General features: G+C 41.1%; 1 protein-coding gene across 1 annotated transcript in view; it reads left to right on the plus strand.

Annotated features, from left to right (window-relative positions):
* The window catches only part of cacna1ha (calcium channel, voltage-dependent, T type, alpha 1H subunit a), a gene marked incomplete at its 3' end in the record, with an annotated part of 106,089 nt that overhangs the window by 57,371 nt on the left and 33,939 nt on the right, over positions 1-14,779 (plus strand). Inside the window, exons 6-10 of the mRNA XM_083976375.1 lie at positions 2,279-2,438; positions 5,658-5,958; positions 9,690-9,782; positions 11,092-11,330; positions 11,899-12,464. Coding sequence (XP_083832501.1) covers positions 2,279-2,438; positions 5,658-5,958; positions 9,690-9,782; positions 11,092-11,330; positions 11,899-12,464 — 1,359 coding nt within the window. The remainder of the gene's footprint in view (positions 1-2,278; positions 2,439-5,657; positions 5,959-9,689; positions 9,783-11,091; positions 11,331-11,898; positions 12,465-14,779) is intronic.

The following is a 14,779-nucleotide window of genomic DNA, read 5'->3' on the forward strand; positions in this document are numbered from 1 at the left end:
GTATGATGTCACAATTCTTTTTAGCAGCACAAGGAGCTGGAGAGTAGATACTGTATTTTACCTGCCCGACAGCTTCACTGTGGATGACCTGGTAATTTACTTTATCTGTGTGCTGCAGCCACAGGTTCTTTGGCCACAGAGACATGGGTAATTACTCCGATATCTAATCTAAGAATCTGTGTTGTGGTTTTATCACAGGTTCATAGTTGAAACCCTCAGTCTGTAAATCCTGCTGCTTCTCGCAACGGCTCGACAAAGCAAACCCATTTTGATTCTGCTCTTTTTATTTCTTCTCAACAAAATAACAAGTCTCGTATCTTAGCAGCTAAAATAATATTTATCCTGTATCAGTATGAGACATTGTGACCTGTGGAATCTTGGTTCCCTTGGTTTTCCTTTTTAAATGTTTTCAATGGGCACCGTTACCCTGGGAGTAAATATGGTGTCAGTCTTTGTATTTTTGTCGTCTTTTTTGTATTGTTCCAATCAGTGAAAGTCAGTGTATGGTTTCTGAAAAAAACAACAACATTATTCTGCGCTGGAGATGTCAGTGCTGTGAAATGTTTGTGTTTGCTCAGTAGATTTCTCTGCACAGATGCATCCATAGTAAGGCATCTGTGTGTGTTTGCATAATATGTTTCCACGTGCTGGAATCACGCAGCATCTGAGCCTCTATAATGCATCTCTGGGGTATGCACACAGATGTACTCTTCTCTAGCTTTATGGTGAGAATTGAATACCATTTATATGAGTTTCAGGTTTACCCCATTTTACTGCTGTGTACAGTGCAATCTCTAGCGTGAAGAAGAGAATAGTCAGTTGGCAGATATTAAGAAGCAGGAGTGTAAACTGTCACATTAAGAAAATCATAGGTGATCAATTACTTTACTGAACTATCCATGATTTTATAGTGCAACTTTGACCATTCCAGCTATTTCCATTCCTCTTCAAGTCTTGACTCTTGATCTGCAGCTGAACTGTGAATAATCCAGTCACTAAGGGAGGATCGATATGATAAGAGTAGACTACTTTTTAACTTTTCTGTCCAACGGATGTTGCGAAGAATAAAGCAAAAAAAAAAAAAGTCATCCCAGTGGATTTAATGCTGAAGCATGAAGTGTAGAAAATATGTCCCAGACAAAATCTTTGCAGCTAATGGGCGCACAAAGACGCACACATGGATTAACAAAACAAAAAGACACACTGATGAGTCATTCCCTCTGAGCGGGAACAGTTAGTGCTCCAACATCAGGATCCTTTTCTACATTTGTGAACAAGAGGAGCCTTTCAGATCTTCATATTTTGTTTTCAGTGTTGACTAAATTTGAAATTGCAAGTCAATAATTATACATAGCGTTATTATATGTAATAATGCTGCTTTAAACATGTCATTTCATGAAACCATTAACAACACATTTAGACTAAGTAACAGATTGCAATGTTCTGTCAAGATGAATAACTGCAGCTTTTATTAATTCAAAGAACAAGACAGTCAAGAATTTACATTATTGATTTCTATGTTTACTTATGTGCCTAAATAATTTATCATTTTCCACACAACTGAGTGAGAGTTCTTTACTGGAAAATAATATACAGTATTTAGCTTCTGACACAAAAATGAATAGGATCACTGGTGAGGTTATAGCGCAAATGTGACCCCTAAAATAAACCATTATGTCACCAATCATGAAACAATGGGGGGGTTCAGACTTTTCTCCTGCAATGACACAGCGCAAACACTCTGGAGATGTTGGCGACTCGAGGAGAGCCTCGTCGTTGCCGCTGTCAAAATTAGCGTTAAACCGCGGCACCGCCATGGAACGATATTACTGTACTGCGAGCGTGGTCAGTGTGACAGGGCTGTGATATATGTGAAAGGGGACAGAACACATTGTGAGGACCTCAGGGACTGGATCCCTGCTTCTGCTGACGCTGAGCCCATCTGACAGCTGGAGATAGATGCTGAACGCATGTGGTTAGATAATACTAGCCACGGGAAAGCTGCAAGTTCAACTCCCAGAGGATGAAATCATGTCAAACTGTCACTTTCACTATATTGTTAAGTGTATTGGCTGTGGGCATGAAGTTGTTAGTTCCAAGCTCACAAGATCAATAGAGGTTATCAGGGTGTATGGTCACCAAAGGGCTAGAAGAATCTCATGCTGTATCTATCATTTATGTCAAATTCAAACATGCATTTGCTCGCTCACGTGGTACAGTACAGTAGCACATGTCGAAATGATAACTGATGATTACATCTTTGTGTCCTGCTCCATAGGTATGAGGATCTTGGTGACACTGCTGTTGGACACCCTGCCCATGTTAGGAAATGTCCTCCTACTCTGCTTCTTCGTCTTTTTCATCTTCGGCATCGTGGGAGTCCAGCTGTGGGCGGGGCTTCTGCGCAACCGCTGCTTCCTGGGAGAGGATATCAGAGCGTAAGGAATTTGGTTCTGTGATATACTATATTTTGCATTTCCTAATTTCCTGCGGTGGCTGAAGGTTGAGAGCAAATGGCTCGCAGAAAATTGCCTCTTCAAGATCTCAGTCAAATCCAGATTAGATTTGTGGGAAGAAGCAATCACTGACAAATATAAACTCTATTAAACTGCCAAAGTCCACCAAAACTCTGCTTTGTAAGTGCTGTCCTCCACTTACATTCACATGATGACCGACTGTCCTTCCAGCGAGCACGTATGAAATCTTCCAACATGCCTCACTCATTTAATTCAAACAATGATCTTTCTTCTGGACTCTAACCCCTTTCCTTCTCTCCTTTCCTTTACGTCTTCCTTCTCCTCCTCCTCTCTGCTGCCTTCTTTTGCACTCTCTTTCATCATGTTGGAGCCTGTGCTGAGTTGTCTCAGGCAGTAAGCGTCAGCTGTTCCCCGTAGCTACAGTGCTGAAACTGTAACTTGTATGCAAACAGAGTCCTTTGGATGTATGTTGGATGTATGGACTCACAGATGTAGAGGAAAATGCAGATGCATAATGAGATGAGGATGTAATAATATCTCTGATAATACATTTTTCTGTAGTTCAGGAAAATCAAGAGGGAGTCATAAAATCTGTGTTCTTTGCAGATTTGCATTAGCTTTAAAATCATATGAAATAAAGCCTGAACATCATGAACAAAATTAATAATACTCCAGAAAAGTCCTGCCAGAGTAAAAAAAGATTGAATTAGCACCCAGGGTAATTGAAAATAATAATACAACAACCCGGGAAATTGCTATAAACCGAAAGAAACACTTCAGACTTTGTGGAAGGATGTGATAAAATCCCCAAATCAATTTCATACTTATCCTGCTCAGGCCAGACCGTATAAAATGGCAGACTGCTGAGACTGACCCCGAACGGAGAGAAATCTTAACAAGATACAAGCTCTGTCAACCTGAGATAGCAGCGAGTAGAAAAGGTTTGGCACAGACAGACCTGTTGCCTGGAGAGGACAGCCTGTGTTCACACCTTCTAAAGAGACCTGGAGAGAAAGCTGCGGCTCCCTCCACACCGCACATGTTGTGAAAAATATTAGAAAAACCCATTTCCACAGGTTTGTCTTAGATCTTCTAGTGATGAGAGAGAGAGAGAGAGAGAGAGAGAAATGTGAAGACAATCATTCGCTCATAAATAAGGCAAACAAATCGTAATACAGACAGAGAAAAGATCAGAGTCATCAGTTTCGCTAAGGGGAGTGAAATTATACAAGAGACAAAGAGCAAAGAAAGCCACTTCAAGGTCCATAACCTCATGAAGCCAGAGATGTCACTTTGAAATCTTTAAATCATTCAACTATTTTCTTCTTTTTTCTTTTTTTTTTGATGTAATGGTACAAATTGTACTAGTGCTAATATGGCTGAATCCGTTCTGTGTGTAAGAGAGAAAGAGACAAAGACAGAAAGAGAACAGTGGCTTAATATTTCATAGCTCAGGCTGCTGTGTTGAACTCCTCCGGTACATTATGAATCTTGACTGTCTGATGAAGCTAATACACATGAATGCATATAACCGTGCATTAGGTCTTAGTTAATTTTAGAAATCGCAAAGAAAACTAATATTCTCTACATGGCTGATCATATACAGTACGTCAGAGAGTTTTTTTTTTTTCCCCTGTAGCTAGCCTCTCAGATACTTCCCATTACAGTATATGCCTATTTAACAGTGCTACTGTGTGTTAAAGTGCTGTTGCTGCTTCTGGATATCATTTTACAAGATCCATCTCCAGAATACTACAAGTGCCTGGAGAGAAGCAACATACATTTCTCTACCGGCAACAAGCAGGATTATGTCACCAGTTCAAATGGGCAAGATATGGATGCACATACTGTAGGATGCACTTTTCTTTTCTTTTCTTTTCTTTTTTTTTTTTACAAAGATCAGCCCATTTCAGGAAGGCAGCAGTGAGATTGAAGAGTCTGGATGTAAATTTAAGGGTAAATAAAACCCAGAGCTTACAGGGAAAAAAGCAGGAATGGCTGTAACAGCAGTAGGATTAAAGCAGCAGACACTCACCAAGCGTTAGACCCTTTACTAAACCGGTCCCTCTGCAACTGTACTTGAAGAGCAAATGTCACTCTGCAGAAAGGCACTCACTGTGGTGGAGGGCTCTTCACTATAAGGGGGAGAATATAAATAAGCAGGTAAACTGTAGGGAGCATTAGCCACTGTCTACCATAAGTGGCAAACAGCTGTCACCATGGCTACTGCCTGATGGCTTGTTCACTGATCTCTTGACTTATGTGCTGTTTTCCTTAACGAGTATGATGAAATAGATGGTATGTTCGCCTTTTAATTGAAGCATGACTGACTTGTGTTATGAAGTGATGGTTTCCTTTTTTCTATATTCTACTTTCTCCTTCAGAGATTCATACACAAATACACATTGAAAAGAGAGTATAGATAGATATTTTATATTATATATTATATTCTTCCATTTTGGGTTAGAGCAGCTGTGACTCAGACTCCAGTCAGAGATGAATGTTCAAAAATCGTGACTCAACTTTCCAAGAATTTCCATCAACGACTTGGACAGGGACTCATGGACTTTATGGTGTGATGGCTGATGATTATTGTGGTTTTGTTTTTCTCTGTGATATAGAACAGTATTAACAGAAGGAACATTATCTATCACAGTGTTTGTGCATCATCTGCACACAACTGGGATCTGTTTTCTGTGTTACATACAGCAAACTCATTTTGACTCTTAAAATGCTTTAACTTTTATCTACATGTTACTATGGCATTCAGATTCCCAGATTCCTTTATTAATTTGGCCATACATCTCAGTTGTGTATCAATAATGCCAAGACTCTTCTTGGGGACTCAGACCAGAACCTGAAGGACAAGAATTGGTGTCTCAATGACACTGTAGGATGAGGAGTGACCAAAATGAGACTAATCCAAACTCTGAAGTTCCTGTACTCTATAATTTATTGATGAAAACTATCAACTAGGCAGTTTTCAACAAAACAAAGGATTAAATTAAAAGGATTAGATGTTAGGGATTTCTTTCTCGGGATTATAAAACACATAAGATACTGCTCAAGATCCTGCAAAGCTGCATTTTGAGTCATACATAAGAAATGTCTTATAGTAATGAATTGTGATGCCACAGTTGTGTTTTACACTTCTGATCTTGTTCTTTTTTCTCTCTTTAGAATCTACAACTTGTCCATAAGTTCTTACTACATGTCCGAGGAAGGCGAAGACAGCCCGTTTATCTGCTCGGCCCCCCGCGAGAATGGGATGCTGCGCTGCCACAGTGTGCCGCCATACAGCGAGGGCGGGGCGGAGTGTTCACTGGCTGCTGGGTTAGCCCCTTTGGTGGGAGGGGCCAGCGTCAATGGCTGTGTTAACTGGAACCAGTACTATAATGTGTGTCGCCCAGGGAACCTCAACCCTCACAAGGGAGCTGTCAACTTTGACAACATCGGCTACGCCTGGATAGCCATATTCCAGGTGAGCATAAAATACAAGTTTGTAAATGGAAGTTAAAACACAGAACGCTGGGGGTGAACATTTCTTGTCCCACTTTCCAGTTAGCCAGCTTATATCCCAAGTCATCCTGTCAGAAATTACTTAAGCCGTCAAAGGACATGTACTGTATCCTTACCTGAAAGCCTCTTCCTCTCCACACGCTGGCTCTGAGAATATGTTTTCCTTTTCCCTCTGTTGCTGATCCCAGCTCCCCATGAGACCGTGACAGGATTTTTTCCTATCACAGTCTTTGTGCTCATACTGTCTGCACTGTTGTGATATGAATTCCAGGCCTTCTAATAGATCTGTCCAGGACCCACTGATAGATCTGTCTCTGTGTGTAATGGGCTTTGACTTGCACAACATGACTTTCTCAAAGAGCTGTACTGAGTCTTACCTACAAATTAGACCCCAGAAATACTACACTCACACACACACACACACACACACACACACACACACACACACACACACACACACACACACACACACACACACGCACACGCACACGCACACACAGACATACAGACATACTAATCCCTGTTCTCAAAACTTTTCTGTGTGTGTGTGTGTGTGGAGGGTCTCAGCTCACAGTCAGTGGCTTTAAATATTTGAGTTGTCCTTTCTTTGTTTCTATTGAGATGGGTTAGAAAGCATCATGTTGAGGCATGGATGAGATAAATATTCAAGTCATGTATGCATAAAATGAGATTTAATTTCATGTTAAATTTAATTTCTGACTCAGTTTACTATTTTATGATTCTCTTGTAGCTGCCAGTGTGGTAGAGGCAAAAGTTGCATTTCAGACACATGTGTAACACGATGAGCTCAGATCAGAAGTTTGTTTACATGCTTAGAAAAAGAGAGCTAGCATTTTCAGAGTGTTATTTGAATATGCTGCAAGTGATAATATTTGGTTACATTTTCAAAAATCATAAGATCAAATGTTATTGCATTTTAATTATTTAATCTAATGACAGTATTGTATAGTATACATTATTTGTTGACATGAAAACAGTAGAAGATGATACAGAATAAGAAGAGGAATGGCGATTCAGAATCAGACACAGAGAGATAGAAGGAATGTTAGATGTTAAATGAGGTGCTCGGCTTGTTATCCCAGTCTACAGCTTTATTCCCTCAGTATCTGTAAATATAAAGAACATGAATTATACATTTCAATGCAGGCTTTTGAAATCATTTCAGCCCTGGGCTCCAAATTGATTTAATTCAGGGTTACCCTGGGACTGCTGCCGAGTACAAGCTGTTAACGTGTCATGTTGGGTACCCAATACAACCAAGCCTGTGGCTTAATTGGGTCCCAACTAGCATTTGGCAATACACTAAATACACTTTGGCAGCTTCCCTTCTTGATTCCTTTGTTGACCTTAGAGGTATCTCTAGCACTGGTCTTTGGAGAGAGCCAAAGGAGTCTGGCATATCCAGGTTTGTTTAGGGTCAGGGTTTATGTTTTAGACCCTGTATTTCAAAACATTCTCTTGGACTTACCTTAATAAGGTGTTTGAGTCCTTTTAGCATTCACTTCATTTGATATTTTATTGTTTGTCATTTTTTTCTTGACTTCAGGGCAAAATTTCATTATGTGAGTCAGTGACAAATGTGTTGTTTAAATAAATGAAAATAAATGAATAAATGTTTTAAAAGCATGCATTAAATTTTGTATTCATGTTGGTTTTATGTAATTTGAGATGACATTTGAACCTTTTTAACAAAAGTAAGACAGAATGCTCCTGAAAATGTCAAATGGTGTAACCACAAAAGAATGTTAAATAATAAATATTGTATCCACAGTGGATTTAAAGCCCCTACGAGGAACTTTTAACTGGATATGGAAAAGTCTCTCGTTTCTGCTGATGTCTCTGTTTGACCTACAACAGCAAATGAGGACATCTGTGCAAAGATTAGCTATAAATATTAGCCATTAGCTAGTGAAACCGGGAGGCAGTGGTCGGGTTGGTCCATGGACGCAAACGATTTCCGGCACTCATATAATCAGATTTTTATGAAAAAATACCAGTTACACCACTTGACATTGGGGTGCATCACATCATTGACCCATGTACTGCAAGAGACAGCGACTGGTTTTTCAGAAGGATGTAAATTATCACTCAAACCCAGTCCTTACGTATGGTTTAAACTGACAAAATGATAAAACGATGAGAGAAGAAAAGAGAAAGGGACGTCATGTGAAGAGGTAGAGAGATAAGGAATGAGAGCAGGCATCTAAGGGTTAATAGGCCGGTGTTTCTATCAGCCTCCTGGTTAATGACTACTGACCTCCCACACACACAGACACACGTGTTCTCTGGCAGACGGTCCTTTAGTGTTCAAGAACAATGTGTTGGCTGAGTGACTCACCGTTGACACCTGAGAGCGTGCTCTCTGCTCCACACGCATGTCATTAGCATGAATTACGAGACCGAACGCTTCCATAGCTTCCTCTGATCTTCAGGGTGGGTCGGGAGCAGAGGATGAGGGTGAGCCTTGTGGTCAGAGAGTGATTTGTTCAGCTTATCGCCTCCGTCTCTGTTCTTAAATCACCAATGTCAACAGGGACTCTCTTCCTTTTCTTCACGATCATTGACAGTTTACACACACATCAAGGCTGACAGTCACGTTTACTCAACAGCTCACAGTCCTTCATGAACGGTTCTTCTATTCTTTTGTTTTTTGGGTTTTTTTTTGTTTTGATTGTTGTTTGACTAGAATGAATATATGCACATTTAGAGGTGTGTTTGTATTAATCTAGTGAATATTTCAGTGAAGAGGGGATTAGATTAGTCATCTCTTGGTCTGAGGGTGTACATGTGAGTGTGTGTGTGTGATATGAATGTGTGGTGTTTCTTTATGGTATTTTTGTGTGTGATTCTTTATCTACACACTGGTCTGCATGCATGTGTTGGCAGGTGGGTTTTTGTTCAGTGTTTATATATATTTATATATGTACTCATGCCATTGTTGTGTGTGTGTGTGTGCTCTGACTGTCTGTGGTGTAATGCGTTATGCTAGCCGAGGTGTAGATGTTGAGGTGTGAGCGTATTATTGGTTTGAGCTGAGCTGAGCCACCGCTTTCATGTCTCAGCATCTGAACTGCTCATTAGCATTGTGGCTACATGAAAGAGCCGCGTCAGTCCCCTGGCAGGCACACACTCACACAAACACACACACACACACACACATTGGTCTTGCCACAATTTCGAGGACCTCATGCATTACCTTGCCCCTTATCTTTAACCATCACAAACGAACACCTACTGTAACTGTAGCCAAATCCATAACCTAAAATTAATTTGAACCCCAAAAAAACCAAGTCCCAGCCATCAAATAGCCCTTTGAAGTTGCGAGGACTGGCCAAACTGTCCTTGCAATGCTAACATGTCCTCACAATGTTGGCTTCAATCCACGCAGCCACAGAAAGAGATGTGCACACACACAGAAAAACATATACTTATAAAAGGCTGGAGGGACACTACAAACTTTCTTCAGAGAAACAGTCATTAAAGAGCTGAAATGTCGTCCATTTGGCTGCTGTGTGCTTTGAATACTCTGTGAGCACAATTCAGTGCATGATTGGGTGGCTTTGTCCCATGTTTTCTTTTTTTGGGGGAGAAATAGCAAGCAACTTTGTTCTCTACTTCTTTCAAGTCACTAATGTTTTGTCTCTCTTTGTGTCTTTTTGCTTCTACCACCAGGTCATCACCCTAGAAGGATGGGTAGATATCATGTACTATGTCATGGATGCGCACTCCTTCTACAATTTTATATATTTTATACTGCTCATTATTGTAAGTACCACCTTGAGTTTACCTTTTCTGATATTTTAGTGTGTTTCTCAAAATAGCGGGAAAAAAACAATCTTTAGAGAATTCACATTAGATGTTGGAGTGGTTCCTAAATCTGTGCCAGATCCACGTGGACCAGCACGGTCCAAGCAAAAATCATTCCAGCATTTAATGAGCCCAAACCCAGCTCAGTTCAGTCTCTGGTGTAATCCTGACTTGCTGTCATTTTCTAAAACAACTTGGCTTTTTATTGGAGCAACAACTAACTGTAAATTTCACTCATGAATTAAAGGTGAAATTGGTTCAGAATTTTTAGTCATGTATGTGATTATACTTTAAATACTCACTTTGTAAACATAGCACACTCAGTACACTTTACAAGACTCGATTGATTAAAACTAGTCAGGATTTACCAAGACAACTTCTGAACCCAGTTGTGCATGAACCACTCATTTCTACAATCCTTTTCATCTTCATACAACTCTACAAAATTTGCAATATTTTGGTCTGAATACTCAAAAAAATGTTCATGTGTATGATGTGTTGTCATTTTTGTGTATTTGTACTTTAGAAAACCCAGAATAACCCTGCTAAAAATTAAGCACTAAGTTGTGCTTAGAGCTGAACTCCCTTCTGTCGGACCTTGTAGATGTCTTATCCTGTACAATTTCACTCTTATCGTGCTGTTGTGTGGGTTTACAAAGATCCCAGCTTAGGCTGTATTCTACTATTCTGTATGAGCTCCATGCCCGCCTGTCGTTTGATGTAAAAGTGCTTATTATGCATTCAGAGGCAGAGAGGGAGGGGGAAAAAAAGTGGGGGAAAGTGAAGAGGGGGTGAGAAAGAGAAATGGCTGGAGGAGGGAAATGATGAACACAATGGTTCGTATAGAAACTGAGCTAGACAGGAATGAGGATATATGACAATGTCAGAGAGAGAAATCCTTTACAAAGATGGAGAGCGTGCTTGTCTAATCTCGTCTTGCGCTTTCAGTAATGCAGTGATAAGATGTTAGGTAGACGTTTCATGATACAGCAGATGAGATGGATGTTTCGAGCTTCCTGTTAAGGCAATTTCATCAGAGCATACAGTATTTCAAAACTCATAATTCTCTAAGTGAGTTTGATGACCTCAGTATCTGGTCAAACAGGCTGCATCTTCTTAATAGATAAATGACCATAACACAGCCTCTTATTACACTTTCAACACCTTGAAGTGAGTTGTTCCTTAAATAAATGGATTAATTGATGAAGTTGCTACAGTGTTGATTTTCAGTTATATCACATGAGCTGTTCTTTACTCCCTCCACCAGGTGGGCTCTTTCTTCATGATCAACTTGTGCCTCGTGGTCATCGCCACCCAGTTCTCCGAGACAAAGCAAAGGGAGAACGCCCTGATGAGGGAGCAGCGTGCACGCTACATGTCCAACGACTCCACGCTGGCCAGCTACAGCGAACCAGGCTCGTGCTACGAGGAGATGCTGCGCTACATCAGCCACCTGTACCGCAAGTTTACACGCAGGCTGCAGAGGATATACTCTGGATGGCATAGGTTAGACACTAAAACCAAGGCAAATCACTTCTGCACTCAAAACAAGCTGAATGCGAAAGCTTCAATTCAAATTCAAATCAGTGTAGAGAGTAGTAGTTTGTCTCTCTTCCAATTTACATCATCGTTCAATAATTTTCAGGGTCATTCAAAAACAATTCAGAAATTGGCAGCACCCTCTTAATGTCTGCACCCCGCTGCCGTTGACATTACCAACTAGACCCATTTCACGCATGCTCATTGATTTTCTGTAATATTATGAAAATATCAAGAGAGGTTTCCCTTTATTGAAATAATAATCAAACATTTTCCCCTGGCTAAATTAATCATGGCTTTGCCCAGCAGTTCAGTCTTTGCAAGTCCTCTTGAGTCAGTTTGCAACACTTTATGGGTCATGTGGGGCAAGTAAAATGTGTTTTATTATGAGCATTTAATTTAGCCGGCTTTGGTAACTGTGTATCTCACGGAACTGTCTTGCGTAAATTATTTATAGAGATGCATTCAGATGTAAACGCTCAAAAACACAGAGCTGGAAGTAACAACATGTTCATGTCTCGTCTATCCTGCCCAGTAAACGGCGTAAAAAGGTGAATCCTAATGGCACCGGTGGAGGCAGTAATGGTGGCGGTAATGGACACGGCCACGGTTCCAGCCGCGGCTGCGGAGCCTCGGGCCCAAACAGCGCATTGTGGCTGAGGCCGATCCACAACCTCCTGCAGCACCATCAGCACCAGCACTGTCGCCTCAGCAACGGGGGGCAGCACAGCATCGGCGCGGGAACCTCCGAGCACATAGACGGAGAGAGAGGTACCGGGGGAGGTGAGGAGCTCGAGATGAGGTCGTTTCCCGCGCGGAGAGGAAGCACGAACGGAAATAACGGCGACGGCAATGGTGGCGGCGGAGGCGGTGGCAACCCATCTGTTGTAACCCAAGGCATGGGGGCGTTGCTCGGGCGGCTGAATGGGGGGATGAACTATCCCACCATCCTGCCGTCTTTTGTGTGCAGCTACAGCAGTAAGACGCCACCACCTCACTCCCAGCAGTGCCGGCCCAGTCCTGAGCAGCACCCGCCAAACCACCCGGCATCCGAGCACACGGAGACGTTGAATAAGCTCTACCAGCTCATGGGACAGCACAGTAAGACGACATACACATTGTACACATCTGTAATGTCATGGATCAACTTGAAAATATTTGAACGAGGCCCATGTCTGCTTGTAGTAGAATCATTTTGAATAATTTCCTTGTTTCTCTGTACTTTAATTTTCCCTCTGATTCTGAACTAGCTGCTTCACATTACCCTTGGGCTCCATTACATTTTTTGTTATCACTCTCACTTTTGTCTCCTGGTTTCATCTACATTTCTTTCTTCAAGTACCTCATGTCCTCTTCCTGATTTTGACCTGAGCCTGTGGCAACGGCTGCTGTGGCTGCGTGTGTGCGTTTGTCTCAAGCAGCACTTAGAGAGCCCTGACAGGAAATCCATGTCTCAAGTGTTACAATCATTAGCGCAGAGAGGTGGATAAACGGGAGGATTGAAGGGAATCAACATGGCGTGTGGGGAGTAGCAGTGGGAGAAGTAGCCAGTGGAAAGCAAGATAAACAAAACACAGGTAAGAAAGGTAGACAAGAGGCATAATGTATGAAAGATTCAAAGGAGAGGCTAAGAGAGGGAGACAGAGAGAAAAATAAATTAGATCAATAGTGAGAAAAAACTGAGAGAGCGGAGGGAGAGGAAGGCAAAAAGGAAGGTTAGCTCAGGGTACAGCATGAGGCAGAGAGAGAAAATGACAGAACAGGCACAGAGGAGACAACATGAACCAGTGTTTGTTGCAAAGGAAAATGAAAAAGCAGCAGCATTATAATAGACCTGTCTGTTCCGTCCCTTGTTCTTCAATTTTCTGGTGTTTTATTTGAGGTTTTGATGTTCATGAGAAGGTACATCTGGGGTTTGAAGTTCCAAAAACATGTACAAATAGTTTTACATCTCTTCTCTCATGCTTCTCTCTCGAGCTTGAGCCAGAACAAGATGTTTTTTGTTGGATTTTTTTCTCCTCTGATTGGCTCTTTGTAAGACACGGATTTAAACATAATACTGCAGCATAATAAAACTCAGTCAGCATTGAAATCAGCCCAAATAAACCAAAGCCACTGCTCTCTTATATTAGTGTTTTTAATTAAAGTTAAAACAAAAAAAATAGTTGACCGATTAGTCCAGGTGAGCCATGTAAGGGGAGTGGCTGAGGACTGTGACTGTATCGTTGTGATGTCACAAAAGTTCAGAAAGTTTTGAAGCTTCTTTTACAGTTCTCAATATGGGCTGTGCAAATTCCCATGTGTTTTGATACTTTAAGTATTTACATAGAACTTAGTCCTGGTTAACAATAAAAAAAAAAAGACAACTCACTTTTATATAGGACTTTTAATCGGGGTGAGACAACAGCAGCACACACACTCATACACAGACACTGATGTGTGTAAAAGATGACACGATTTAGATTGACTCTCATCAACCGTGATTCAATTTGCGGCTGATTGAAAGTTTAAATGTATGCATGGGAATGTCGTCTCCAGGCGCTGTCAGTCATTTTTGGACTTGTCCTCCAAATGTTTGCTTTTAGCTCTGTCAGATAAGTCGGCCCTAGCTAAATCTCGTAACGTAATCAAAGAGTTTGATTCCCGTTTGTTTGAATAGCCTCCTCAGAAAGCTTTCCCAGTGGTCTGAGGAATATTTTTCGAATTGGCGACTCTCAAATCTAATTGTAGCATAGATCTAATCGTATCTAACCTAATGTAATATAACATAATTTGGGGTTGGGTTGAATTTGAGTGACCTTTATGCCAGACAAATCTTTTTTGCTAAAAGCATTTGTGAGCATGCAAACGAGCTGTTAAAAGTTGGAATCAAAATGCTTAGATCAACAGAGAGATTTATTCACAAAATAAAAGGCAATGAAACATAATTTCTCTAAACTGTTTTCTAAAGTTTGTAGTATTGTATAGTTCTATAGTTATAGGTATTATATAATGATGTAAACAGCGTGGTGTCCTGTTTGAAGCTGCTTTTTGTGGAGCTGACGTTTCCAGGAGTCATGTTTTGCCTCTGTCTGTGTTCAGCTGTGCTCTGCAGTTCCTCCATAGTGATTTTAAGAGGATGTAGTCAGAGAACAGAGGGTGAAAGGAGTCAGCCAGGATCTCGTGGTGTGGGCGAGCTCACAGCACTCGCTGCAGAAACTTGTTTTGGCTCTGTACTGAAATAGGACATCCCCTCAGCACTGCATGTAAAATTTCACTGACATTATATTCCTCCAGCTTCATCATTAAACCATGGCGTCTCACTCATGTATTCCTCTTCCTCTCTTGTCCTGTTGTGCTCTGTTTTAAAATATAAAGTCTTTCCTTTGACACAAGTCAGAGAAACCACTAAAGCCAACATAGTCCAGATGAGAGAA

Source organism: Trachurus trachurus (assembly GCF_905171665.1).
Source record: "Trachurus trachurus genome assembly, chromosome: 8".
Taxonomy (NCBI): Eukaryota; Metazoa; Chordata; class Actinopteri; order Carangiformes; family Carangidae; genus Trachurus; species Trachurus trachurus.